The 26114-nt window shown below is 60.3% G+C and overlaps 2 protein-coding genes across 2 annotated transcripts; both read left to right on the top strand.

The window, feature by feature from the left end:
* Positions 1-141: 141 nt before the first annotated feature.
* On the top strand, positions 142-10414 carry NEK8 (NIMA related kinase 8; the record flags this gene model as incomplete). Its single annotated transcript, XM_082008458.1, has 15 exons — positions 142-188; positions 565-770; positions 1841-2073; positions 2828-2959; positions 3153-3361; positions 3761-3840; positions 4396-4577; positions 4811-4961; positions 5983-6059; positions 7180-7297; positions 7594-7744; positions 7976-8139; positions 8368-8526; positions 8701-8859; positions 10386-10414. The coding sequence occupies 15 exons, from the start codon at positions 142-144 to the stop codon at positions 10412-10414; spliced, it is 2097 nt and encodes a 698-aa protein (XP_081864584.1).
* Positions 10415-15766: 5352 nt separating this feature from the next.
* TRAF4 (TNF receptor associated factor 4) lies at positions 15767-21063 on the top strand (the record flags this gene model as incomplete). The annotated part of the gene is made up of 7 exons (XM_082008588.1): positions 15767-15909; positions 18407-18458; positions 18789-18893; positions 18969-19130; positions 19610-19771; positions 19845-20000; positions 20431-21063. The coding sequence occupies 7 exons, from the start codon at positions 15767-15769 to the stop codon at positions 21061-21063; spliced, it is 1413 nt and encodes a 470-aa protein (XP_081864714.1).
* Positions 21064-26114: the final 5051 nt, after the last annotated feature.

Genomic DNA, 26114 nt, shown 5'->3' with positions numbered 1-26114 from the left:
GGGAGCCCCGGCCTCCCCCGCAGGCCCCACACACGGGGGACGGGCGCGGCCCGCCATGTTTCGTCCGCCCGCGGCCGCCGTAGCGGCTCCCGGAAGTGTCTCCATGGAGACGGGAGGAGCCCGGGCGCGGCCGCGGCCGTGATGGAGAAATACGAGCGGATCCGGGTGGTGGGGAGAGGGGCTTTCGGGTGAGGGGGGCACCAGGCGTGGGGAAAAGGGGGGTCTCCAGACCTTTTTACCGCGGAAACGCGTGTGGGGCGAGCGCCGGGTGTGTGGCACCGCCGGGTGGGGTGGGAGGCCGCAGGCCGCGTTACCATGGCAACAAGGCACACGAGCCCTGTCGCCATGGCAACGCGGGGGTCAGCCGGCGTGTGGCACCCGGGAGGGGAAGCATCCAGGCCCTGGCTGTTGCTATGGCGATGGGGTGACACGGCACTGGGTGTGTGACACCCCCGGGGGGAGAGGCAGATTACAGGCCCCATTACCATGGCAACGTGTCACCCCAGGGTGGTGGCCAGGCCCCATCCCCTGCCCCGCACTGAGGCCCTGTCCCCATCCCCGCAGCATCGTGCACCTGTGCCTGCGAAAGGCCGACCAGAAGCTGGTGATCCTGAAGCAGATCCCAGTGGAGCAGATGAGCAAGGACGAGCGGCTGGCGGCGCAGAATGAGTGCCAGGTCCTCAAGCTGCTCAGCCACCCCAACGTCATCGAGTACTACGAGAACTTCCTGGAGGACAAGGCGCTCATGATCGCCATGGAGTACGCCCCAGGTGGGCCCTCATCTCCCTCAGGACCTGCAGCGGGTTCCTCGGCACGTCCAGGGGATGCCAAGCCCACAGCTCTCCTTAGGTTGGGCCTCTGTGGCCCTGTGTTGTGCTCCATGTGAAGATCCTGCGCCTTGGACACCCAAAGAGTCCAAACATGTCTCTATCTCAAACAGATAGAGCCGTTATATATTTTTGCAGAAAAGAATCTGTGGGTCCTGGTGGACACCAAGTTGACTGTGAGCCAAGAGAGCAAGCACTGGCACAGGTTGCCTGGGAGAGGTTGTAGAGTCACCATCCTTGGAGATATTCAAAAGACAGGTTGTCGTCCTGGGCAAGCAGCTCTAGGTGGCCCTGCCTAAGCAGGGGTTTGGACCAGACGACCTCCTGAGGTCCCTTCCAACCTCAACCGTTGTGTGATTCTGTGATTATATGCCTTATGCCTGCTAATCATGTCAGAAACAAAGAGATTTCTAACACCTCTGTCACTGATAAGTGTGCTACCATCTGCCCTTGGCTTAGGCTTTACGTACATTTCCCTGTGTCAGCTCTCGGCCACACGTTGGTCCCACAGCTCTATGTGGGAAGGTGTGATTTCTAACGAGGTTTGCTGTGGAGTTTAAGAGGAAATCAACATTTGCATGAGGGTTTGTTACAAGTTGTGTATAAGCCCTGAATCTGGCACTCCCCTTCTTCACAGGGGCCTCTCCGTGCCACATAGCCTCTTGGACTGCAAGAATTCACTTTTGCAGAACAGGCTTATCTTGTTCTGCCATCGAGGTTTCTGTCCTCCTCCAAGAGCTGTAATTTTAGCGTTTATTTTCCTGCTGCCTTTGACAATATGTCAACAGTAACTTCTCTCTCGCTGTTTCTTTGTCCCACCAACTGTGTTGCCATTGTTCTCCGCATGGTCTCGGGAGCATTGGAGGACGTGCTGCATGTCCCACCAGGACATGCTTCTTCCCATGCACTTGGCTTGTTAAGATGCTGTGGCTAAATCTCCCCTGGCTCTTAGGCTGGGTTTTGCACTGCTCTTGCAGCCACCCTTGCCGATAGCCCTTTGTTGTTCTTTGCAGGGGGCACGCTAGCGGAGTTTATTCATAAGCGCTGTAACTCCCTGCTGGATGAGGATACCATCCTGCACTTCTTCGTGCAGATCCTCCTGGCTCTCCACCACGTGCACACCAAGCAGATCCTGCACCGCGACCTGAAGACTCAGAACATCCTCTTGGACAAACATCGCATGATTGTCAAGATTGGAGACTTTGGCATCTCCAAAATCTTGAGCAGCAAGAGTAAAGCCTACACGGTGAGTGGCCTGGCTTTGCAGGGGAACTTCTTACCACCGTGGCAGCAGGCTGGAAACTCTGGTCTTGGCTCACAATAGTCTCTTGGAAGCTGCTGTTGGCAGCGAGGTTGGATGTAGCGTGCTTGCAGTAGGCCATATCCGTGTGCTGCAATGCTGTTTTGCTCCCTGGAGTTTATACAGGCTAATATCTTTGCGCCCAAGTTTGCCGCAGCTCTTTGGGCTGCAGAAAGGTGAGAAAGACCTGCCTGCCCAAGCCTGGGAGAGGATGGGGTGTCTGGGCCCACTTGTGAGGGTAGACAGGGTTCCTCCCACTGTCACAGTGGGAGGGGTGGTGTTTGCAGGCTCGTCTGACACGTATTTGGCAACTGAACTCCTGCCTGTGCCCTGCCATCCTGCCTTGTCTTAACTCCTCTCTCTGCTTGAGACCTGAGTATCATTCCCCACCTGGTCTAATCTGACTAGACGTTTATATCACGCTCGTTGCTCTGGGCTCTGATTCTCTCAAGTGGATAGGAGCAAAATTAGAGGTAATCTCTGTATGTGCAAGGCAGGTCACCGGTAAGGCAAATCCTCATGTTTTTTACTGAGATTGTCAGGCAGATGTTGACACCAGGGAACAAAAGCCCAGCTCCACTATGCTTTGGTTGGTGGTGCTCTAGCCAGCCTGCACACTGGGCTCTAAACTGAGCCTTTCTCTTTCCACCTCGCTGCCCCAGTTTCACAGCATCATGGTAAATTTCTTTGTCTCTTCTAGGTTGTGGGAACTCCGTGCTACATCTCCCCAGAGCTCTGTGAGGGGAAGCCTTACAACCAGAAGAGTGATATCTGGGCTTTGGGCTGTGTGCTGTACGAGCTCGCCAGCCTCAAGAGGGCTTTCGAAGCTGCGGTAAGAGGGATGTGGTTTGCACGTAGTGCAGGGAGCTGTGGCTTCTTACAGAGGTGAAAATGTATGCTTGGATCACTCTTCTCCCTGAGCCTGGAGGTGTGAAGGCAGAGGGCAGTGCTGAGAATTTCTTGCTTCTTGGCCTCACCTCTGACCGCCCAACCACTCTATGTCTCTCTCTTGTTTTTCTCTTCAGAATCTTCCTGCCTTAGTATTGAAGATCATGAGTGGGACGTTCGCCCCAATATCGGATAGATACAGCCCTGACCTGCGCCAGCTCATCCTTAGCATGCTGAACCTGGATCCTTCCAAGCGGCCCCAGCTGAATGAGATCATGGCCCGGGCCATCTGCATTCGTCCCCTTCTGAACCTCTACACAGATGTGGGCAGTGTCAAAATGCGAAGGTAAGTGATACTGCCACCTCGGTGTCCCTTAGGAGGGGCTGCCACAGCCCACGATGTGTCTGACCGGCTCACTGTCTCTGTTACGAGCTCCGAAGACAGCGTTGTCCCCATGCAGTTCTCCTGCGTTACCCGACATGCAGCTGCTGCACGTCGAGCGTGGCTCAGGGCTACGGCAGGAGTGGTCTTGTCATTGCAGTAACGGCAACTAGAGAGTTGTGAGCTCAGGGGGAAGCAAACTGATGCTAATTCCCCTCTCTCAGGTGGTTTAAAGCACCTACCGAGGTGCTGTGAGCTATTCAGCCATGGCTTATGCTGTAGCTCTGCCCAGACCTTCTGTGATCCAGGGCTCTGCAGGCCCTCTGGGGCTGAGCTGACGTTGATGGGATTTTGGTTTGGCAGGCCTGAAAAGCCCTTGGCTCCGGTGCCAACAGTGACCCACAGCCGAACGGGAGGAAGAGTGAGCAGTGCCAGGCCGAGGGGTGAGTCCTGGCACAGTGTGTTCAACACAGTTCCATTCAGAAGGACCCTTTTCCTTGGACGTCAGGGGATCAGAGAGGCCCTCGAGCTTCTGGAGAGAGGAAATTAAGAGACATCCTGAGCCCTGGAGGAGCCCACGGGTACCTTGGCTCTGGGGACCAAGCAGTGCTTTTTCTCCAGTTGCCTCTTCTGGGTTTAGATCCCTTGAACCAAGTTTCTTCTGGTCCCATTGTAAAGGCTAGGAACCATCCGGTGGTGCTGAGGGGGGATGTCCCGGTGCAGGACAATGCAGCTGGAACTGGTAACAATTAGCTAGAGCTGTTGTGGTACCGCTGCCCTCAGTTCTGGGATAAAATGCAAGGAGCTGTTCCCATGTGCTGCTCTCAGCCCTGACTGGGAGCTCCCCAGCAGCCCCTTGCCAGCCTTGGACTGATGCTGGTCTGGCCCTGCTAGCTGGCAGGCAGCTCTGCTGGCACCCAGACTGGCTGGTGGTGTTTCTGTTCCTGTGGTGGGAGACTCGGGGATCTGATCACTGATGATTTCCCTTTGACCCATAGGTGTTCGAGGTGGTTCAGCCAGGACAGGAATCCCTCCTCCGCTGTCGTCCATCTACACCTGGGGGAGCGGGATCACCACCCCGCTCCGCCTGCCCATGCTTAACACCGAAGTGGTGCAGGTGTCTGCTGGCAGGACGCAGAAGGCCGGAGTCACCAAATCGGGGAGGCTTATCATGTGGGAGGTGAGTGACAGGAAGCCTGGGGCAGGCAGTGGCTGTGGAAGGCTTAGATGTGCCATTTCTGAGGAGGAGACATTTCTGCTCACTGCATAGGACTGGCGCTGCATTCCCCAGGACCGCTGTCCAGTCCAGGGTGCGGGTAACACTGCTAAGCCCGTGGGAAGGGGCTCGTCTGAGTTCTCCAACCCCGCTCTTGCTGCAGGGGTGTGGCGGTCAACACAGCTTCTCTCTGCCAGGCTCCCCCGATGGGTGCTGCGGGAGGCCCTTCTCTCCCAGGAGCCACGGAGCAGCTCCAGCCTCAGTTTGTGTCCCGCTTTCTGGAGGGCCAGTCGGGTGTGACCATCAAACACGTGTCCTGTGGTGATCTCTTCACAGCCTGCCTCACAGGTGAGCTGCTGCCTTCTGCCTTCGCCTGGTTGAGTCCCAGACCCCTCTGCATGGCAGCTGGCTTGCAAATGCAGCGTGGGGAGCCTGCTCGGAGAGGAACCCGAGAGATGCACTGGGCTGGGGTGACACGAAGGCCTCTGTGGCCTCTCATGTCACATCAGGTGGTGGTCAGAAATGGCAGGCATAGTCGTCCTATGATGCCACACTGGACAACTTGTTCCCAAAGGTCTGTCTGGTGTGGGGAGGGCCACAGATTTCTTGTCCTGGCTGCACTGGTGTCAGCTGAAGCCGAAACTGGGCTGTACAGTGGGGACTGCAGTGTCAGGAGTGTCTGTGAAGTTCAGCCTTTCTCTGTCACATACTCTCTGAGTGTGACGCAGATGCAAGCAGTGACCTGCGGTGACTGGCATTGCAGTGGGAAGTCAGCATGAGCTCCTGCAGGGCTGGTTGTCCTCAGACGCAGAAAGGCAGGGTCTGAAGCCCCCTTAGAGTGGCCCAGGAGGTGTTCTGGCTGGGAGGAGAGCAGGCACACTGGCCTGAGGCTGTGTTTGTGGAGCAGAGGCCTCCCAATGGTCCTCTGGGAGCTTTGTTTGCACTTCTGCTGGGGATCAGGGCAGCAAATGACAGATATGCAACTGGCAAACTCCATAGGCATGGGTTTGTCCTACCTCTCCATGGCATTTCCTGCCACCCCTCTGCTGGGCGGCTGCTCGGTGAGTGCCTCTGTGTATTTAACACCTTGACAGACTGTGGAGTTAGCAGGTCCTGCGTACACAGCTGCAAAAATGTTATCTCAGTGCTCTCCCTGTCATCTGCTGTTTGTCTGGCGAGTTGTCGCAGCACATCGAGGCTGCTGCTCTCTGGAAGCTCGCTGAAGGCCTCTGGCCCCCCCAGCAAGTTATGAGTCAGAGTGGGTCCAAGCAGAGCCGCTGTCCCGGGAGCCACGGCCAGCCCCACGGGCTGTGCGTGCTTTGCAGGGCCTCACGCGTGCCAGTAACCTGACTTCTTTCTGCTTTTCCAGACAGGGGGATAATCATGACTTTCGGCAGTGGCAGCAATGGCTGTTTGGGGCACGGAAATTTCACAGACGTAAGCCAGGTTTGTCAGGGTACTGGGCATGCTGCTCCCCCAGGGTAGAAGATAGATTGTGCCTTCTGTGCCACGTGAGAAGGCTCATCCCAGCTCCCGGGATGTGCATCCCAGGCATGCTCTGGCATCTGACCCACTCCCCCTCCACTCACCATCACTGCGGGTTTTAAAAGACCCAACCTGCCTCTCTCTTTCTCTCTCCCCCCTACACAATGATCCCTTTGAGCATGGGGAAGTCAAGAGCTGCCTTGTGGTTGCTGTTGGCAGGCTCCCAGCTTGGAGGCTGCCTCCAATCACACACCTGCCTGCTTCACTCTTGGCCTGCAGCTGCCAGAGTTCACTGAGAAAAGTTATTTTTCAAAAGAGCCAGTATTTAAAGAAGAGCTGCGTGTTTCCGATTGGCTCGGAACACTGGGGCTGAGGGCCCATTGCTCCCTTCCAGCTTCTTCCTTGCCTGTCCTCCGATGTGGAAGCGATGGCTTCCAGCCGAGCCCAGGGACTGGTGCCATTTGTTGCTGTGGTCAGCTTGCTTGTTCATTCCCACTCTGTCCGGAGCCGAGCGGCTCAATGCTTATTGCTGGGGCGGGAGGGGCAGTTGGAAGCAGCAGCCAGAGCTCAACAAATGGTGCTTTTCACTTGAAGAAGATAATGAGACTCGAGGTGTCAGATCTAACAGCAGGTCATGGTGGGGGGCTGGGGTGAAATGTGGAGATCCTGGTCTCTCCACACCCTAGCTCACAGCTCCTCTGTACAAGAGCCTTTCAGCCAACGCATCCTGCACCAAGCCCCTGCCTGCCCAGGGTGTGCGTTAACAGCCCCTGGCACTCCCCACATGGGCAGGGGGGCGAATCCCAGCCCTTCGGCTGAACCTATTCCCTCTCCAAACCGTTGTGCTGGCTGCTTTCTTCCGCCCCAGAGATGTTTGTATTATCTTCTGTGCTATGTGCACGTAGTCTCTAAACCCTTTGAAGACTGTATGGAAGAAAAAAAAAATTCTGGTGTTTGTGTTGGATGAAAACTGGGATGCTGCCAGCACTGTGTTGAGACTGGGGGGGCTGGGTGGGAGGGATGGGAGCAGCCGGGCAGGCGGGGAGGTCTCGGCTGACGGCTGCTGCTCTTCCCCTGCCAGCCCAAGATCGTGGAAGCCCTGCTGGGCTACGAGATGGTGCAGGTGGCCTGTGGCGCGTCTCACGTCCTGGCGGTTTCCAACGAACGGGAAGTGTTTGCCTGGGGCAGGGGGGATAATGGTAAGAGATGTCTGCTTTGCAAAACAGGGCTTGTGCTTTCCATTGCCTGTTCCCACTCCCCTCGCTGGCCTTGCTTGCCCATGGTCTTCTCCAGATGTGCCAGGCTGGGTGGGTGTGGAAGAGTTGCAGCTGCTTCACCGCATACCAGGGCCCCTGTGCCTTGGGTTTCACTGCCTTCTGTGGCAATATGTCCCAGGCTGGGCTCTTGCAGCAGCTATGTGGATGCTGTTGCTCGTGGGGCTGTGCTCAGTTTGTGTGTTGCCATCAGCTGTGCCCTGCTCTGTTCCTTCTGCCAGGTCGGCTTGGGCTGGGTACCCTGGAGTGCCACAACTGCCCCCAGCAGGTCGCAGTCCCACCGGACCACGAGGCTCAGAGGGTCATCTGCGGCATCGATTCCTCCATGGTCCTCACAGTGAAGAACGAGATTCTTGCTTGTGGGAGTAACAGGTAAGAGGGGTGAAGGTCTGTGCTCCAGAGCTTGCCTACAGCCTCCTGGGCCTGTCCATCTGTGTCCAGCCCAGGAAGAGGGAGCAAGGGGCTCTAGAAGACATCTCTGTGTGATCCTACTCCCCAGCATCTTGCTGCTGGTGGTGCAGTTATGCTAGGGCAGGATTTGTCTCTGGGGAGTCTGCGCCAGGCTGCATTCGGCCAGCTCTGAACTGTGCTTTTCCCGTGCAGGTGTAACAAGCTGGGCCTAGATAAGATCAGCTCAGCACAGGAGCCTTCCCCAGAGGATCAGGTGGAAGAGGCCACCATGTTCACGTGTGCCCAGTCAGCCCCCTTGAACCAAGAGCCGATTGTGTGTGCTGACATCGGTACAGCGCACTCGGCTGCTGTGACAGGTGAAGGATGTGTACCCAAATCCCTAAGGGGGGAACTGCATTTTCACTGTCCTCCTCCTGCCTCCATTTCCCATGGGCAGAGGCCTCAGAGGGGTTCAAGAGGCACCCTGCTCTCGATGTTGGAGCTCTGTGGAGCAGGATGTTAAGCATGGTAGTGAGCAACAGGGTTCAGGGGCTTCAGTGCATCCTCAAGTGACACCCAGTTTTTTATCTTGTCTCTGTTTTCAGCTTCTGGCCAGTGTTACACCTTTGGGAGCAACCAGCATGGGCAGCTGGGCACCAACTCCTGCCGCAACAGCCGCGTACCCCACCTGGTTGTGGGGCTCCAGATGATGAAGGTCACTGTGGTGGCCTGTGGGGATGCCTTCACTGTGGCCATTGGAGCAGGTGAGGCTGAAGCCCCCATGTCCTGGGCTGCAGCAGGCCGTGGCTTTCCTCTGCCTGCAGTCCATGCTGTGGCCAGGGCAGGCCTTGTAGATAGCCTGGGGCGGTACCAGGGAGATGAGAGGCTATTTGCTCGTGAGCTCTTGTGCGCAGCAAGGTCTGTATATGCCTCTGCAGACGGTGAGGTGTGCACGTGGGGGAAAGGAGCCAGGGGACGCCTGGGCAGGAAGGATGAGGAAACGGGAGCACCGAGGCCGGTGCAGCTGGAGGAGACGCATCCATACCTGGTGACCTCCGTAGCCTGCTGCCACGGGAACACGCTGCTGGCAGTAAAGCGTGAGTAGTGGCTTCGTTACTCTGATTCCTGCCATGAGGGTCCAGCCAGACACAGTGCCTTGTGACCAGAGCTGTACTGAGTAACCCTGGCACACAAGCTGTGCATTATTCTAGTCCCTCTAGGACTGCTGGGACCAGCACCCAGACAGGTGGGCTGGCCAAGCTGCAACTGGTGGGGAGCTGGTGTGCTGGCAGGCCACCGAGTATCCAAAAAGAGCAGCTCTCTAATTGATGCTGCTGAAATAGAAGCTGAGATTTGAGGCGTCATTTTGGCTGCTGGCTTTCTATTGTGGTTTGGAAAAGATAGCAATGGTTTTGTGGTTCTTCTCTGCTCGGGCCAAAGGCAGCATCATTGCATGGTTAAAAGGTGCCCATGGCGTGACCTGCCCTTCCGTTGCCTGGATGTACGATGGGAGCCTGGCCCAGACTGCTGGAGGGGCCTTTCTTCCTCCTTTGCTGGGCTGATTATGGCCTCAGCGCTGGGCTGAAGGATTCCAGTCCCAGCCCACTTCAAGGAGGCTAATTACACATTGGAGGGGAGGAGGCCCAGCTGACTGCCCCTGCGCAGCGGAATCGGCCGTGGCTCGCATTCCCCCCCGCGAGTGCCGAGCTCTCACATGATGTGTGCTGCCACGTGAAGGGGATGGGGAACGGCTGAGTCCCCCAGGCTCTGGAACAAGTAGGGCATTTGTCATGGGAGTAAAAGGGTTTTGTTTCTGCAGGAAGGCTGCAGGCTGCTCTTCCCTTCCGCTGCCGGAGTCACCCTGTGGCAGCTGGTTTGTGGGCTCCCACCTGCAGCATCGTAAGAGCAGGGACTGAGCACGTAGCCCCCACCACAGCCCCACTGTTGTCCCTCTACGCTGCCCAGTCCAAAACCTCGACCCTCCTTCCTGCTACTCGAAGTACAAACTCAGCAGCAGCGGTATCAGGGCAGCAGCCTCACCTGCTCCAGAGTCCAGTAACCAGGGTGTGCAAAAAGCATCGAGAGCTCTGGAGAAAGCTAAGTTCTGACTCTGGGATTTCACACAGCTCACTGGAAACCTCTTCAGAGAGAACACAAGGGCTGGTGACACATTTGATGTCAGTGCTGCTGTCAGCTCTGGCTGTGATCTGGCCCAGAGAGGATGCTGGCACAGGCGAGCTGTGCTCCACCTTTGGGGGAGCAGTTCTGCACCGCTCTGCGGTTTCCTCTGATGAGGCCAACACTGTTTTTAACTGCCTTGGGCTTCTGCCCACTTTATGATGAGGCCGTTGCTGCGCCCTTCTCTCAATCCCACTGCAAACACAGGAAGCCAGATGTGCTGGAGAGGAGTGCGCAAGCCCCAGGAGATTGCATTTCCTCCTGCTTGGGCTCCGTGTGCTGGGAATTGCCTCCTACTTGTGCCACTACTGAGGCCTCGTGGTGGTAGTGGGAAAGGGATTGCGGTGCCCATCTGTTGGGTGTCTGGCCTGCATTGGGGCAGGGCACTGCTCCCTGGAGATGGCGACTTACAGCTTATTCTTGGTCCTTGCCCTTTGTGTTCCAGCTGCCGTGGAAGAGTCGCATTCCCAGTGAGTCTGAGTTGAGAGGGGCCGTATCCAGCCTCGTACAGCTGCAGAGGCACCCTCAGCCACCCGGCATGCCTGTCCTCTCACTGCTGCCCGCTATGGCCTGGCTTGGACCTGCATCCCCAGACTCAGGAGCTCCTCAGCTGCGCTCCGAAGGCAGCGGTCTGGAAACAGGGAGCTCCTAACGATGGTTCCTACGGAACCGGAGCTGGACTCACTTACTGAACCAACGAGGGTCTCCGAGAAGCTCCAGTGCTTGCGAGCTGCTGCCCTGGCCGTGCGGCGGGGCAGACGTCCCCGGAGCTCCAGCACTGCGTTCAGGGGGTCACACTGGGGCTCTGCCCCTCTGCGCTGGAAGTGCCTGTGTAGAAGGGTGAGGAGCACAGAGGTTGTTTTCCCCCGTGGAAACTGTCTCTGGTTACAAAGCCCAGGCTGACAGCTTGGTGTCTGAGAGAGCTGTCAGCCTTAGCACAGCAGTGTCTGGAGTTACGGCCCCAGGCACTACGCTGGGTGACTAAGTGCAAACCACTTTTCTAATTAGAGAAATCTGTCCTTCCCCATCCCCCCCCTTAAAACGTTTCACCCCTTTGTTGAGCTGTTCATCAGGCTTTTGAGGGTCCTGGCCTGCACGGCTGGGCGAACCCGGCACAGCCCCTCTCACTTGCGGAAATGCTGCCTGGAGCTTTCCAATTACAGCCTCCCCTGGCCCCAGGAGCTCACTGGAGAATCCTCCAGCTGACATTTGTCCTCAGACCCCTAAATCCTGCTGCTGACCAGCTCACTGGCTCCCAGCTGAGCTAGTGGAAGGCAGCAAAACACAGCAAGCGATTGTCAGTAATTGAAGTTTTTTAACCCAGATCTCTCCAGGGAGATGATGAGTTTTCACCAGGGATCCTTTCTGCAGGCAGGAGGGGGCATATCACCGTGTCACAGGCAGGAGTTAGTTTTTTATCTCCAGAAGGGTCGTTTCCTTTCCTTTTTTGTCTCCTTTTTTCTTTTTTTAACTTACATCTGCCCTGGGCCATTTTTTGATGAGCTTCTGTCTCTGATCTGTCTGACATTGCAAATGCTCTTGCCTTTCACATCCATCTTTGTGCGGTTGCCAATCTGTTGTGTATAAAGTCAGTGCTTTCATAAGCTGGCTGAGATGAAATCTCTCTAATTATTTTTGTGATTCTTTCCTGTTTTCAATGAGGGAAACCTCGCCGGGCTCTGGTAGAAGCCGACTGATCCCTCTGTCATGTGAAAGGTAATGAATTTCTACAGGTCTCCTGCTCCTTCCTCCCTCGCCTCCCAGGCTCCGGCTGGGGAAGGGAGCAGGTCCCGTCCAGCCAGGAGAGGTGTGTGCAGCCCTGAGTGCAGACGCAGCCTCCCTGTTTGGCTCCTGGCAGGGTGGGTTTTTCCCTGCCGTTTTTGTTTCTTGTGGAGCTGCCTTTTCAGGCGGTTACACCCTGCTATCCCAGGAAGCTGACTTGCGTTCAAAGGCTCTGCTGGTCCCTTGGCACTCGGCTTGTGCTGCAGGTTACAGGGACAGCCCCAGCAGCCCAGTGTTGGTGGAGGGGAAGGTGTTCTCGGCTCCCAGACCATCCTGGGCACCAGGGTAATTGCAGGGCTGGGTTAAATTGCCTCGAAGCCCCTCTGGGTCTCTGTCTCTCCTCCCTGCGCTGAGCTGGCAGCAGCACCAGCTCCTACAGCAACAGATTTCTCTTGGCTGTGTTGTGCTCAGCTCTCGGGGCTCCCTTTGCTCTACACCACGTGCAAACACACCCTGTAAGAAGGGGCTTGGTGTTCCTGTTACAGCCCCGCCAGGGCTGAGGGCTGCCCAGGACAGCAGGCAGGCAGGACAGAGGTCTCTGCCGCCCTTCACCTTGTCAGTCGTGGCACCAAAACACCACAGCTCCAGGGGATGTGCAGCCCGAAGAGCCGGGCTCTCCCTGCTCCAGCTGGACTGCCGAATCCAGGGGTGAGCCCACTGGCAGCTCCCTCGTCCCCACTGATCTGCTGGCATCAGGTGGGCTGTTTTACGGCTTAATGAAACCTTTGCACAGCATTGCTGGGGCTGGAGGTGTCACTGGCTCGAATATCGGGACCCTTCACTTTGGGCAGGGGAAACCAGTGTGGACCAGTGTGCTTTGTGCTGGGCTAGGGGCTCACCAACCGGGGCTGGAGCCCTTGGGATTTCGCAGCCTACGTGCTCCGTGCAGGAGTTCAGCTGGGAAGCCCAGCAAGATGATTTGAATAATTTAATACCAGGCTGTGACCAAGCCTGGCGAAAGGGTAAAGGAAACAAAGAGGCCCCCAGCCCCGAGCAACAATAGCTCTTGAAACGACAAGCCGAGGCATGTCCGTGCTGCCGGAGGCAGAGAGCAGCCTGGGCAAATAGGCCAGTTGCATTCCTCACGTCTGCTGCTTTGTTTCCCTCCAGAAGCTCCCGGTGAAAACGGCAGGTCTCAGGGCTTCTCCCTTTATCCTTGTTTCGTTCTCACGTCCTGCGGAGCTGGTGGTAGATCAGCCATGTCCTCGTGGTTCTTCCTGCTAAGGAAGGCAGGGCCAGGAGAGAGCGGGTAGGGGAGGTGACGCAGGGATGAGGCTGCTGGGTCTCGTCTTGTGCGTCCTGGCCGGTGCGGGTCCCCTCTGTCCATTGTCACCCAGGGAAAGCCCGTCCCCGTTCCCATGCACGATAAGATCCTGCAGACCTGGGGCCATCGCTGCCACGAGGGAACAGCCCAAAACGCCTGCTGATCCCGCAGCTGATTGAATTTGATTCCGGCAGCTCTGTCGTGGTTGTATCCCTGTTCCCACGAGGCTTGGCATCCGTCTGTCCAGCCGCCTCGCTCCCCTTACCCCCCACCTTCCCTGGGCATGCGTCCCCAGAAACAGGGAGAGGACTCTCCCCACTCCTTTCCCCGGGGCCAAACGCTCCACCTTAACTTCTTTAGAAGCCTGAGCGTCGTTTTTTCTGTCCCTCCAGTTTAAGTTAAACACAAGGCAGAGGGATGCAGCAGGGTGCAGGGCAGGGAGAGGCGGGGGAAGAGGGCAGGAGGCCTCCCCGAGCCCAGATGGGTTCAAGGACCGACCCATCATGGGGGACGGAGAACATATCGCCTCCACAAAGGGAATCGCTCTGCCCGGAGGTCGAGCGTCGCCTTTGTGCGAGACAAACGCCTGGCTGTGATGTTGAGTGCGCGGAAGGCAGGGGAAAAGGAGGAGATCTTTGTTTGCAGGGTCTGACACCTCCCAGCCATCCTGCCGGCACAGCCAGCGCCTTCTGATGGCTTTGTCAGCTCCTGGCTAATTAGCAGAGATGCTCTTCAGTGAGGTTAGGAAAGAAAAAATTTTAAAACATCAAAGAGAAGCAGTAAATAGTGATAAAACTCGGCTCTGTTCCATGCCTGCCATCGGAGACGCAGGCTTTCTAAGCTTGCAGGAGCGGAGTGTCCTACACCATCTGCGGGGGAGGCCCAGGGAGCCCCGTGGCCCTGCGGGATGCTGACGGAGGGGGCCGAGGGCCCATCCTTTTTGCCCACGCCCGGTCCCGTAGCAGTGTCCAGGGTTGTTTTTTAGACAAGGCCAGGACGCAGCGTGTTGGGGCGGGTGTCTGGGGTAGTGCTTTTCTCCTGTTGGGAGGCGAGCCTGGCTCCATGGCGTGCTGTGACTTAGTGGCAGAACCAGACAGACCGCGGGGCTGCTTCTGGATCCCGCCCTGGGGCCATCGCAAAGGCCTGGGAGCATCGCAACCCCAGGCTGTCACCCCCATGCCTGCTCGGAGGTGCCCGGTGCACCCCACCGCTCTCTGTACAGTTGCCCGCTGTTGTTTGTTTTTACGCGTTGGGTTTCCAGCCTCTCTGGGAGCTGGTTAAAGTTTAGCTCGCCGCTCTCTGCCGGCCGAGCAGGCTGCCAGATAGTCACGGCCCTTGGAAAAGACCCCGCGGTGGCTGTTCACGCTCAACGTACGCCGGTGCAAGCTCCCCCGCTGTTCGGGTGTCAGGAGCTAAAGCCCTGTTGCAGCTCGGGCCGTGGCTAGGTAACCTGTTATCCCTTGGGATAACCCCAGAAATCAGCCACCCATCCCCTTCTTGGTGGCTCTGGCAGCGAGAGCAGGCGGGCTGCCCACCTTCCCCTCCCCGGGCTGCTGGAGGATTTTATTTTAAGCAAAGCCTCTCGAGGAGGAGAAGGGTAACGTGAGCTCCTTGAGTGACAAGTGATAGAGCTTGACTTGCTTAGCGTGTCCCCCAGGAATCCCTCTCCTCTGCCATTTGCTAATTGAAAACTGCTAACATTTGGGACTGGAGCAACTGCCACCCCGAATGGGAGGCTGGCTGGAGCGTGCGTTGGTGGGACTAACACATGCTCGCAGCCTGTCATCTGCTCGTCTCCATCTCTAGGGAAAGGGGCAAACACTCCCATATGCTGCTCCGGTTTCTGAAAGAGTGAAGTGGGGGCTGGAGCCAGACAGATTTTTTTTCTTTTATTCTCCCTCCTCCCAGCCCTTAATGGGAGGTTAGAAACTGGAGGCCGGAGGGCTGCTGCCGCCGGCAGCCTGGGGCGTCAGCTCAGGGCGAGATGAAGGCACAGGAGCGTGTGTTCCCCTCGTGCCTGGGGCGTGGGGGCTCAGGGCAGACCCTCCACGTCCTGCTCCGCCGTTGCCCAGCTCAGACCCTGCCCCAGGCGCTGGCTGGGACGTGGGTCGCTCTGTGCGGTGTTGGGAGCCATCCCCCACCTTGGGCCTGGGGCCCACGGCTGTGCTGGCCTTGCTCCGGGGCCCAGCTTCGGGGTGCCCTGGGCTGAGCCGGGGGGGAACATGGGGTCAGCGAGGACAGCCCGGGGTGTACCCCCACCCTGGAGCCTGCGCCCCAAGCCCGGGTCGGGGGGGCTGCGGGCGGGTGCGGGGAGCTCTGCGGGTTGTGCGCAAGCCCCGAGGGTGGCTTTGTGTGTGATGCGATCTGATGGGATGATGTGACGCGATGTGATGCGATGTGATGATGCCATGTGATGCTCCCCAAACTCCGGGGGTGGCTGTGCCCGATGCGGTGGGTCGCAGCCCCTTCGGATGAGTGTCCCCGGTGCGGTGGGTACCGACCCCCCCCCCCGCAGGCGCTGTGCCCAGTGTCCGACGCCCCAAACCACCGGTGCGGCGGCTCCCGCCCCCAGGCGCGGCCCCCCCGGGCCGTCGGGGCCGCCCCAGCCCCCGGTGGGGCCCGGCGGGGCGGGGGAGGCCGGAGCCCGGCCCCTGGCCCCGGGCGCGGGGCGGTGTCAGGCGGGTCCCACCGCCCCGTCCGGCCCCCGGGCGGAGCCGGCCGCCGTGCGCGGAGCGGAGCGGAGCGGAGCGGGGCGCGGAGGCGGCGAGCGGGGCGCCGAGATGCCGGGCTACGACTACAAGCTGCTGGAGCGGCCGCGGCGGCGGGTGCTGTGCCCGCTCTGCGGGAAGCCGATGCGGGAGCCCGTCCGCGTCTCCACCTGCGGCCACCGCTTCTGCGACACCTGCCTGCAGGAGTTCCTCAGGTGAGCCCCGCCCTGACGTCACGGCCGCCACGCCGTGACGTCACGCCGCGCACCCCTTTCCCCACGGAGCGCCCCGTCACCCGCCGATCCGCCGTCCCGAGCACCGGGGCGGGGGGGGGGGAGCAGCGAGTGCTTCTCCGCCGGCCCCGAGAGTCGCTGCCCGGTGCGGGGCCGCCCTGCTCGCCGGGGGTGCCCCGGGGGGTGCCCCGGGCCGGGGAGGAGGAGCGGGGCGCGCCCAGTCCGTGACAGCCGCCCCGCGGGGTGCAGCGGCCCGTGACCCCTCTCGGTGAGGAGGAGGAGGAGGAGGGGGAAGCCCGGAGCGGCGAGTTTCGAGCTCTTGCAAAGATCTGTGCTTAACCCCTTCCTGCCCCGGCCCCGCCGAGGGAAGCCACCGGCTCCGGCCCAGGTACCGGCAGCCGAGGGGGCTGCCCGCGGGGCACGCGCCGGGGCCGGTGCTGCCCGGTTGTTGGCCACCGTACCCGGTGCGGGACCCGGGGGTTCCCACAGCAGCATGGCGAGGGAGTGTCCGCGCCCCCCGGGCCGGGCGTGCGACGGTGCCAAGCGTCACCCCGGGCCCCGGTTTTCGCTGCCGCCTCCGGCTGCGCCTCGCCCCATCGAGGCGACCTTTGCCCGGGCCCGGGGCCCCGCGGGCATGGCCGCTGCGGCCGGTTTCTGCGAAACCGGGCGTTCCCCGGGGCCGGTGCCAGGCAGCGCCTCCGCTCCCCTCCCGCACCCGCCCCGCGGGCACCTCGGCTCTACCGGCGTGGCCGGACACCGGGGTCCCCCAGCCGAGCCCCCGCTGTTTGCACCGGATCAGGTTTGGGCACCTTATGGGCTGAGCCGTCCAGCCCCACTGTGGTGCTGGCGTGGCTGCCGAGGGGGGCCGGGGCTCCCCCGCCCCGTCACCTTGCTGCGCCCCGGCACGGAGGTCAGAAGCAAGGACGGTCCCCCCGGGCGCTGCCTCAGCACATTCCCTGCCCGGCCGAGCGTGAGGAATGGGGAGGCTTTGTCGAGGATTAGGCGCTGGCTTCGGGTCACCATCCCGCTTCCCCCCCAGCCCCAGCACCCCGACACCGTGCACGGGGTGCAGGCAGGGCCGGCTGCCCCCGGAAAGGCAGCAGGGCGGTGGCAGCCGTGGGGTGATGCCAGCTGTGGGGCGATGCCACCCGCGGGGCAACGCCAGCCGTGGGCTCCCCGGAAAGGGCTGGGTGCCCAGCCCCGGCCGGGAGCCGCTTATCTCAGTGTGTGCCTGGTGACTCCCATGGAAACACCCGCCGCAAACAGCCCCGGCACGTGGCAGGGCTGGATGCAGCCGTGCCCCATGGGGGTCACACCCCCCAGCACTGGGATGATTTTTCCCAGGGGTCCTTTGGCACCCCAGCACAGGGATGGTGGCCGCAGGGGATGTCACCGCGCTGTGCCCGGGGCATCCCGGGCCAGCACGCGCCAAACGGCACTGCTGGCTCCGTCGCGGCATCTCGCATCCGCTTGGCAGCCCCGGTCGAGGCCGCGCTGCGCCTGCCAAGGGCGCGCGGTGACTAGATGTGCAAGGGATTGCGCATGGGCAGGGCGACCTCACGGCCTCGTCCAGAGCTGCCTCAGGGACAGCAGAGCCCCGGGGTCCCTGCGTGTCCCTGCTGCGTGTCCCTGTGGGCAGCACCCATGGCTGCCTGCCCCAATGTCCATCGGGGGTGGCGTGTGGGGTGCCACCCTCGTCTGTCCCCGGGCACAGTGTGGTGGAGGCCGGGGTGATGGTGACTCCTGGCCAGCCGTGTCACAGACCAGGCTGCCTGTTCGGCTCCATCCCTGTCCCTCTGCCCCACGCAGCCCCTCTGCAGGTCAGGGCTGAGCGGGGCCATTCCCACCTCGGGGAAAGCTTTCGGCAGGAGCACCCCGTCCCGGGGGCCCAGTGGGATGGGGACCCCTCCAGGGCGGCTGCCTGTCCCCGGTCCCGGCTCACCACAGTGGCTGGTGGGGCCGTTGCCTGCAGAGCGGGAGCCCTGGGGCCGCACATCCGGGCTGCACATCTGGTGCCCAGCTGTAGTCCCCCCAGCCCCCCGGGCCCCAGCACCTGGGGTTGTGGGTGCCTGTGGTCCCCGCCGGCACCGCTCCTGGCCAGCCGCCAGCACCCTGCCTTAATCCTCGGGGGGCCGGGGCGGGCAAGGGGGCTGCCGGGGCTCCAGATGGTGCCACACTCGCAGCGGCTGGCCCAGGCCCCTGGGGACTGCAGTCGCTGTGCCTGGCCTGGGGGGGGGCTGCCCGGGGGGCGTCTGGCGGGGGCATTTCCCAGCTCAGACAGATGGAGCGGGATTAGAGCTGCGGCTCCCCGAGGGCCACGGCTGGATTTGGCATGGGGTGAGCACCCGGCAGCAGAGGGGCAGCACGAACGTCCTGGGGTGGGATGGGGGGGCAACCCTGTGGGACATCGTGGATGTGTCACTGGAGACACGTTGTTCCCCATCCCCGAGTGGTCCTGACCCCTCTCTGTGTCTTGCAGCGAAGGCGTCTTCAAGTGCCCGGAGGACCAGCTGCCCCTGGACTACGCCAAGGTGAGCCTGGCACGGGGATGGGGTACCCTGCTCCGAGGGGACGTCCCCATCACCTGTGCCCCCCACCAAGGAGCTGGTCCCCGGCTCCATGCACCGGCCTGGCACAGCCGTGCCAGCCTGGCACGGGCGCCCGTGCGGAAGCAAGAGCCCTTTGTGCCGCGGGGCCGGGGAGCGGAAACCCGCTCCCAACAAAGAGCGCTTGTTCGTGTGCCGGCGGGGGGGATCCGGCCCCGGGCAGTGCGCCTGCGGCTCCCGGCCAGGCTGGGGTGGGGGTCCCTGTGCCCCCGCGGCCCAGCACAGGATGCTGATGCCCCGGCGCTGCCTCCCCAGATCTACCCCGACCCGGAGCTGGAGGCGCAGGTGCTGAGCCTCGCCATCCGCTGCATCCACAGCGAGGAGGGCTGCCGCTGGAGCGGGCTCATCAAGCACCTCCAGGTAGGGTCCGGCAGGACGGGGGGGGGCTAAGGCTGTGCCCCTCGGCCCCCCCCTTACCGTCCCCGTGCCCCCCAGGCCCATCTCGGCACCTGCGGCTTCAACGTCATCCCCTGCCCCAACCGCTGCAGCGCCAAGCTGAGCCGCCGCGACCTGCCCGAGCACGTCCAGCACGGCTGCCCCAAGCGCCGGGTCAAGTGCGAGTTCTGCGCCAGCGACTTCACCGGGGAGGCCTTCGAGGTGGGTGCTGGGGGAGGCACCGTGCCAGGGGCCACGGACGTGGCGGGGACACTGCGGGGGACATGGGGGACAAGGCCTGGCTGGGGGCGTTACGGGGGGTGTAGCCAGGGTGGGGGCACAGCGCGGGGACGAAGGTGGGCTGCAGGGCACAACCTGGCCATGGGGGCACCGCTGGGGTGTAGCCGGGTTGGGGGGTGCAGTGTGGGGTGCAGTGTGGCCATGGGGGACCCAGATGAGGTGCAGGGCACCACGGGGGCACAACCTGCCCATGGGGACAGTGTGTGACACGGCGGGGGGGGGCACTACTTGAGCATAGGGACAGAGCCTCAGTGGTGGACACTATGGGGGGCACAGCCTGGCCATGGGGCGCACTGCATGGACACTATGGGGGGCACAGCCTGGCCATGGGGTGCACTGCATGGCCCCAGGGCTGGCCAGTGCGGGCAGCCGGAGGGTGACTATGCTGCCACGGTCCCCAGGGCCACCAGGGCACGTGTCCCCAGGAGAGCGTGTACTGCGAGAACAAGTGCGGGGCACGCATGATGCGGCGCCTGCTGGCCCAGCACGCACTGGCCGAGTGCCCCAAGCGCACCCAGCCCTGCACCTACTGCGCCAAGGAGTTCGTCTTCGACACCATCCAGGTGAGATGGGGCCCATGGGGACCCTCACCCCGCCGGCTCCCGGCCCTGGCTGACGGCCACACTCCATCCCCAGAACCACCAGTACCAGTGTCCTCGGTACCCCGTGCCCTGCCCCAACCAGTGTGGGACCCCCAGCATCGCCCGGGAGGACGTGCCCACCCACCTCAAGGAGAGCTGCAACACCGCCATGCTGCTGTGCCCCTTCAAGGACGCTGGCTGCAAGCACCGGGTGAGCATGTCCCTGGCCCCGTGCTGGAGTCCTTGACCCCATCTGCACTGGCATCCTTGTGCCATCCCCACCGTGGCATGCCTGCGCCCCACAGCATCCCCACACCGCTCCTGCCCTGACATCTGTCCCGTGCCCTGCGGTGTCCCTGTTCTGCTCTGTCCCATCTGTATGGCTCCATGGCGTTCCCGTTCTTGTCCTGCCTTACCTGTGTCACTTTGCCACCCAGGTGTCCCCATGCCACCCCAGCCAGGTGTACCTGTGCCACCTCTGTGTCCTCATGGCGTCCCTGCGCCGTCCTGCTCCAGTACCCCCATATTCCAACGACATCTCCATGAGATCCCCACGGCATCCTTGTCCCGTCCTGTCCCGTGTCCCCACGCTGTCCCGTGCCCCCGGCACCCCCCCGCTGACGGTCCTGCTGTCCCCGCAGTGCCCCAAGCTGGCCATGGGCCGGCACCTGGAGGAGAGCACCAAGGTGCACCTGGGCATGGTGTGCGCCCTGGTGAGCCGGCAGCGGCAGGAGATCCTGGAGCTGCGGCGGGACGTGGAGGAGCTGTCGGTGAGCAGCGACGGGACCCTCATCTGGAAAATCTCCGACTACACCCGCAAGCTGCAGGAGGCCAAAGCCCGCAGCAACTACGAGTTCTTCAGCCCTCCTTTCTACACCCACAAGTACGGCTACAAGCTCCAGGTCTCGGCTTTCCTCAACGGCAACGGGAGCGGGGAGAGCAGCCACCTCTCCGTCTACATCCGCGTGCTGCCGGGCGAGTACGACAACCTGCTGGAGTGGCCCTTCTCCTACCGCGTCACCTTCTCCTTGCTGGACCAGAGCGACCCATCGCTCTCCAAGCCCCAGCACGTCACCGAGACCTTCCACCCCGATCCCAACTGGAAAAACTTCCAGAAGCCGGGAGCCTCGCGCAGCTCCCTGGACGAGAGCACCCTGGGCTTCGGCTACCCCAAGTTCATCTCCCACGAGGACATCAAGAAGCGGAACTACGTGAGGGACAACGCCATCTTCATCAAAGCCTCGGTGGAGATCCCCCAGAAGATCCTGGCCTGAGCCCTGGTGCCCCGGGGGGACGGGACGGAACCAGGCGCCCGCCCAGGGGTGCCCCAGGTGGTGCTGAGCCCCTGCCCGCAGCCGGTGCCCCCGGCTTGGGGACGCCGCCGTGGCCGCAGCCGGCGGCTCTCTCAGGTAGGCGGGGGCTGGGGCTGCTCCCCCATGTCCCTCCCGGGGCTGGGACCCCCCTGCAGCCCCCGCTGCCCCCCAGGGCAGCCCCTTCTCAGGTGCCCGGGGGTGCCGGGGGGCTGGGCCCCCCGAAGCCCCTCACCGGGGTGCCCGGCGGCCTCGCGGGACCCCGCTGCCCAGAGCCATATTTTGTATGCTGCCGCCGCCCGGGAGCACGGCTGTTATTTATTGCCCCCGGCCGGGGCCCGCTGCCCCCTCCCCACCTCTTCTTTTTTCAATAAACTTTTCTTGTATTTATTACGGCCGCCTGAACCTCCTTCCTGCGCCCGGCCGGGGACCCCTCTCCCCAGCGCCTGCTGGCACGGGGGTGCTCGTGGCGCAGCCGTGGGCGCTGGGGAGAGCCGGGGCTGGGGGGTGCGGAGGGGGTGATCCCCGACCCGCACCCCGGCAGCAGACGGGCTCAGAGGGAGACGGTTAATTCGGTAATCGCCGGCAGCGGGGATGTGCCGGGAGGGGGTGTTGCTGGCTCTGGGGTGCCGCTGCCCTTCACCCCTGTGGCCCCTCGTTAGCGCTGGGGTAATTAGGGGCGGGGGGAGGTGGGGGTGCAGAGCAGCCGAGGTCAGGGCTGGGGCAGGAGGGGTGCCGGTGCGCTTTGGGGGCCCCTCTGGATCGGGCCCCAGGCCCAATGGGGGGGTCGCCGGCTCTGCAGGGCTAATCCCACAAGTGCATTAGTGCCGGCCGGGATTAACACAATTAGCCCCTAATTAGCTGCACCCCGCAGCCCTGGCTGGGCTGGGGGAAGCGCTGCCTGGGCATCCCCACACCCCGTCCCCCGGGGCACAGCCCCCCGGGCAGGGCCCAGCCCCATGCGGGGGGCTGGCCCCATGGCACGTGCCCGGGGCCGGGGGCACCACGGGTGGCGGGGAATGGGGCGAGCCTCCTGCCCGGACTGGTGCCCAGGGCCAGCCGCTACTGGTGCCCGGTTCGTGCCCATACTGGTGCCCAGGGCCATTCCTACACGGAGCCAAACACCAGTCCATACTGGTGCCCAGAGCCCACTCAACTGGTGGCTCATGCCAGCCCAGTTATCAGACTTTTCTGGTGCCCAGTGCCAGCCCGTACTGGTACCCTGGTACCCAGTGCCAGCCCATACTGGTACCCAGTGCCAGCCTGTACTGGTGGCTGGTGCCAGTCCTACACCGGAGCCAAATGCAAGTCCATACCGGTGCCTGACGCCCTCCAAGACTCTGCCCAGTACCAGCCCGTACTGGTGCCCGGTGCCAGCCCAAACTGGTGGCCAGTGCCGGCCCCGTACGAGTGCTTGTGGCCAGCCAGTGCTGGTGCCTGTCAACAGCCCACACCAGTGCCAGCCCGCAGCGGTGCCCGGCGCCAGCCCCGCTGCGCCCAGCCGGCGCTCGGCGCTGCGCTCGGCCCGGGGACGTCGCCGTGCGGTGTCTGCGGGGCCGCTCCCGGCACCGGGATGGGGTTTCACCCCCAGGGTCGGCCAAGCAGCACCGCAGCCCAGCGGCTGCTCCAGCCCCCCCCAGACGGCATCCGCTGGTGCCAAACCCCGCTGCCCCATGGCACATACCCCCTTTCTCATTTATTTTTCTCCTATGGAGCCTGAACCTGCTTTTTTGTCTGGCTAGGACTGACGTGGCCTGAGCTAGGTGAGGGTAACAGCGTCGGCCGACGCCTGACCTGCTTACATTACAATATATATTTTATTTTTTATATTTTATATTTATTATATACATTTTATTTATATGCGTGTGTATACACCCACACATAGAAACCTATACACACACTGTATAGGAACTGTCCTGTTCCCATAGCCCGGCAGTACAGCAGCACGTTGGCAGCCTCTTGTTGCACACCAGTTACATTAAAAAAAAAAAAAAAAAAAAAGAAAAAAGAAATGCATACATTATTTATGGCCGAAAAGCTTCCGCTATTGTGGTGCAGTGAGGCTGGTGAAGGCAGCTCCTGGCTGTGCCCACGGGAAGCCCAGCGCCGGGAAGCCACGCTGGGAGCCGAGAGGTAAAACCAACCCCGGGAGCCGAGGATGGTGACACTGCGCTGCCTCGTCCCCCCCGGGACGTATCTACAACCCTCTGCTTGCCCTGCTCGCTTGGTTTTTTGTTTTTTTTTTTCCCTCTCCAATCATAAACGTGGAATTTGCCATAAGGTGCCGCTCTCCAGTAGCTCCCGGCGCCGCACAACAGCTCCATTTACGCCGGCGCTTCGCGGCCGCGGCGCGCACGTCTCCGCGCGGCGCCTGGCTGGAAACGTCAGCCGGGATCTTCAAGCACCTCTTTACCTTCCCGCGTTTGCGTAAAACGGGGGAGCAAAGCCCCTGCAAGACCTGGGTTGTGAAGCAGGAGGTGATGCTCTTCATATTCAGAGAGGAGAGGGAGAAAAATCGATTTGCTACTAAATTTAGCCTCAAATATCAAGTTTAAAAATAAACTTCCTGGAAACTTGTTGGTTTGAAGATTTATTCCAAAGGCCCAGAACCTGCCGGCTTGCTCCCTGCCCCGTCAGGCCAGTGCAGCTTGGACGCCAGCCGGGTGTTTCACAAGATGCTCAAGCCAGCAAGGAAAAGTGTAATAAAATTTAATAAAAGCTGGACCTTTGCTTGTTTAAGACCCCACCCACATTGGCAATGCCTTTATCTAACCAAACACCAAATCCTTTTAACACCTTTAAACCTTTTTCGTGATACAGAAGGAGAATTTTTGGCCAAACCACTTCTGCTACTGCGGTGGAGCTCCAATTTGTGCCGCTTATTGATGCTCCTCAGCCAAGACGGCTAAACCAGACACTAATATTTCATTGGGAGAAAAATACAAGACAAATTTGTTCTTCACATCCTTTATTAAAAGCCCGGCCGGGCTCCCCTCCCTCCCCAGCCCTTTGCCTTCCCAGGACCGAGGGCTTTGAGGGAGGTGAAGGAGAAGGTTCTGCAGTGGGACCATTTCAATCTTGCTGCCATTTCACCACTTCCATTCCAGCGCATCTCTTAGGCTAGCAGCCACCCCGGCTGAATTAATGGCTTGTACCCAATCGCCTTGAAATTAACTTAAACTAATTAGATAAAATAGCCCAGTAATTTTATTGCAATTTGGTCTTGTTGAGCATTGGAAGAGCATCCGAAAGGCAGCTGTTGCTAGAAGATGTCCGACACGAGCTCCCCCAGCTAAGACCCGAGGAGACGACTCCAACGCGGCCCTTTCCTTTGCCTCCTCCACCCCCCTGGACCCTCCAGGCCCCTCACATCGAGCAGGACTTTCTTCAGCTCCGATTTTTTGCAGCATCTGCAGCAAGTTGCTCCTCTCCAAAGGGCCTCCGTCATGAGACGACGTGCTGCTGTTTTTCAGCAGAGGACATCTCGTCGCGTTGCCTACCTTGGGTCAAACTCAACGTTTGGTACTCAACAAGGGTACGGCAAGCTCAGCGTAGGGGGAAAAGACCAAACACAGCAATGAAATCTTTGGAAGAAAACCCTATTTGACCCTAAAGGAGATGTTTTAAAAGGTTGGATCTTACTCTGCCAGAAGCCTTCGGCTTAGTTAGCCATGGCTGCAGGTAACTTCTCGGCGGAGGCAGCCGCTGCTCACGCTGAGTCCTCAATGGCTCATTATCGCATCGGATCTTCGCTCCAGTAAACAGGTCTAAGTACCTGCAAAGATGATGTAAAAAGCTCCTGAAGAGGCTTTGCAGAAGGGATTGCTCCTGTTGGGCAGGCGGGACAGATGAAGAAACCAGGGACCTCCAGCAATGCCGAGTCAAAGGAGAGGAGGATCCCGACGCCCCGTCTCACCAGTGCGGGTGGACGGAGCAGCTGCTCTCGGCGCGGCGTTTCTGGATGATGGAGCCTGTGGGCAAAGACAGCTCTTCCCAGCTAAGCTGCCCGGTTTAGCCCAAATTCCTGGAAAATTATGTGGGAACCAAATGTTTCTTAGTATCTGGGGAACACTGGAAACAGTATGAAAGATATTATTTTGCCATCAGAGGGATTTTGACACTCATATGTTTGCAGCGAACGCAGAGGAGATGGGTTTTGAGTTGTGTTGCTCTTAGAGATGAAAGCACGCAGTCCACCACCTAAATTAGATGTGTGACCACTAGAGAAAACCCTCGCGACTCCTATTTTCCAGAAAGGGTCTACAGATGTTACGAATCCCCTTAAAAAAGTTGTATTTAGTATTACGTTAATAAGCAAAACTTATAATAATTATAATAATATAATGAACTGGAGTTTATTACACCCACTACTAGGGCCAGCACTTGGCAGGGCAGTCAGTACCTTCCAGGGCCAGCTTTCAGCGCAGCCCTACGTCTCCCCAAGACGTTTCCCTCCCGGCCAGGGAAAGCAGACCTTCAGGGTGCACAACAGCCCTAACCCTCGCAGACGGCGTCAAAAATCTCTCCGAGTTCACCTTGACAGGACTTAAACCACCTCCTCGCCGCCTCCTCCTCTTTTTACTAATTATTTCAGCACCTTTCTGGCTCTGAGATCTTGTATCTCTTCCGTTTTCCCAGACCTTCTCAGTGCTCTTATTATTGGAGAAGGTCAGCCATTCCTGACCCCAGAGATGCACGGAGACCCTTCCCCAAATTCCCTTTGGGACAAGCACCCACCCCGTGCCGCCCGTGGCAACCGGTGCTGCTGACCACCGCCAGGCAAGCCCCACGCACTTGCACTGCATCAAACCAGCAGAAGGGGCAGAGGGACCAGGTCTCTGTCTCTCTCTTTTTTTTTAATTTTTCCTGCAGACAAAAAAAAAAAAAAAAATCAAAATAAACAAAAAAAATTCCTAGTTCATACCCGTAGCACATAAGTAGCAGCATTTATAATCAGTCTGGTTTAATGAAATACAGCAGCAATTCCCAGTTCTCTCCCCAGCAAACATTTCTGT

Source organism: Phaethon aethereus (genome assembly GCF_964289735.1).
Source record: "Phaethon aethereus genome assembly, chromosome: 19".
NCBI classification, from domain to species: domain Eukaryota; kingdom Metazoa; phylum Chordata; class Aves; order Phaethontiformes; family Phaethontidae; genus Phaethon; species Phaethon aethereus.
Note: the sequence above shows the minus strand (reverse complement) of the source record. Positions and strands in the feature narration are given on the sequence as shown.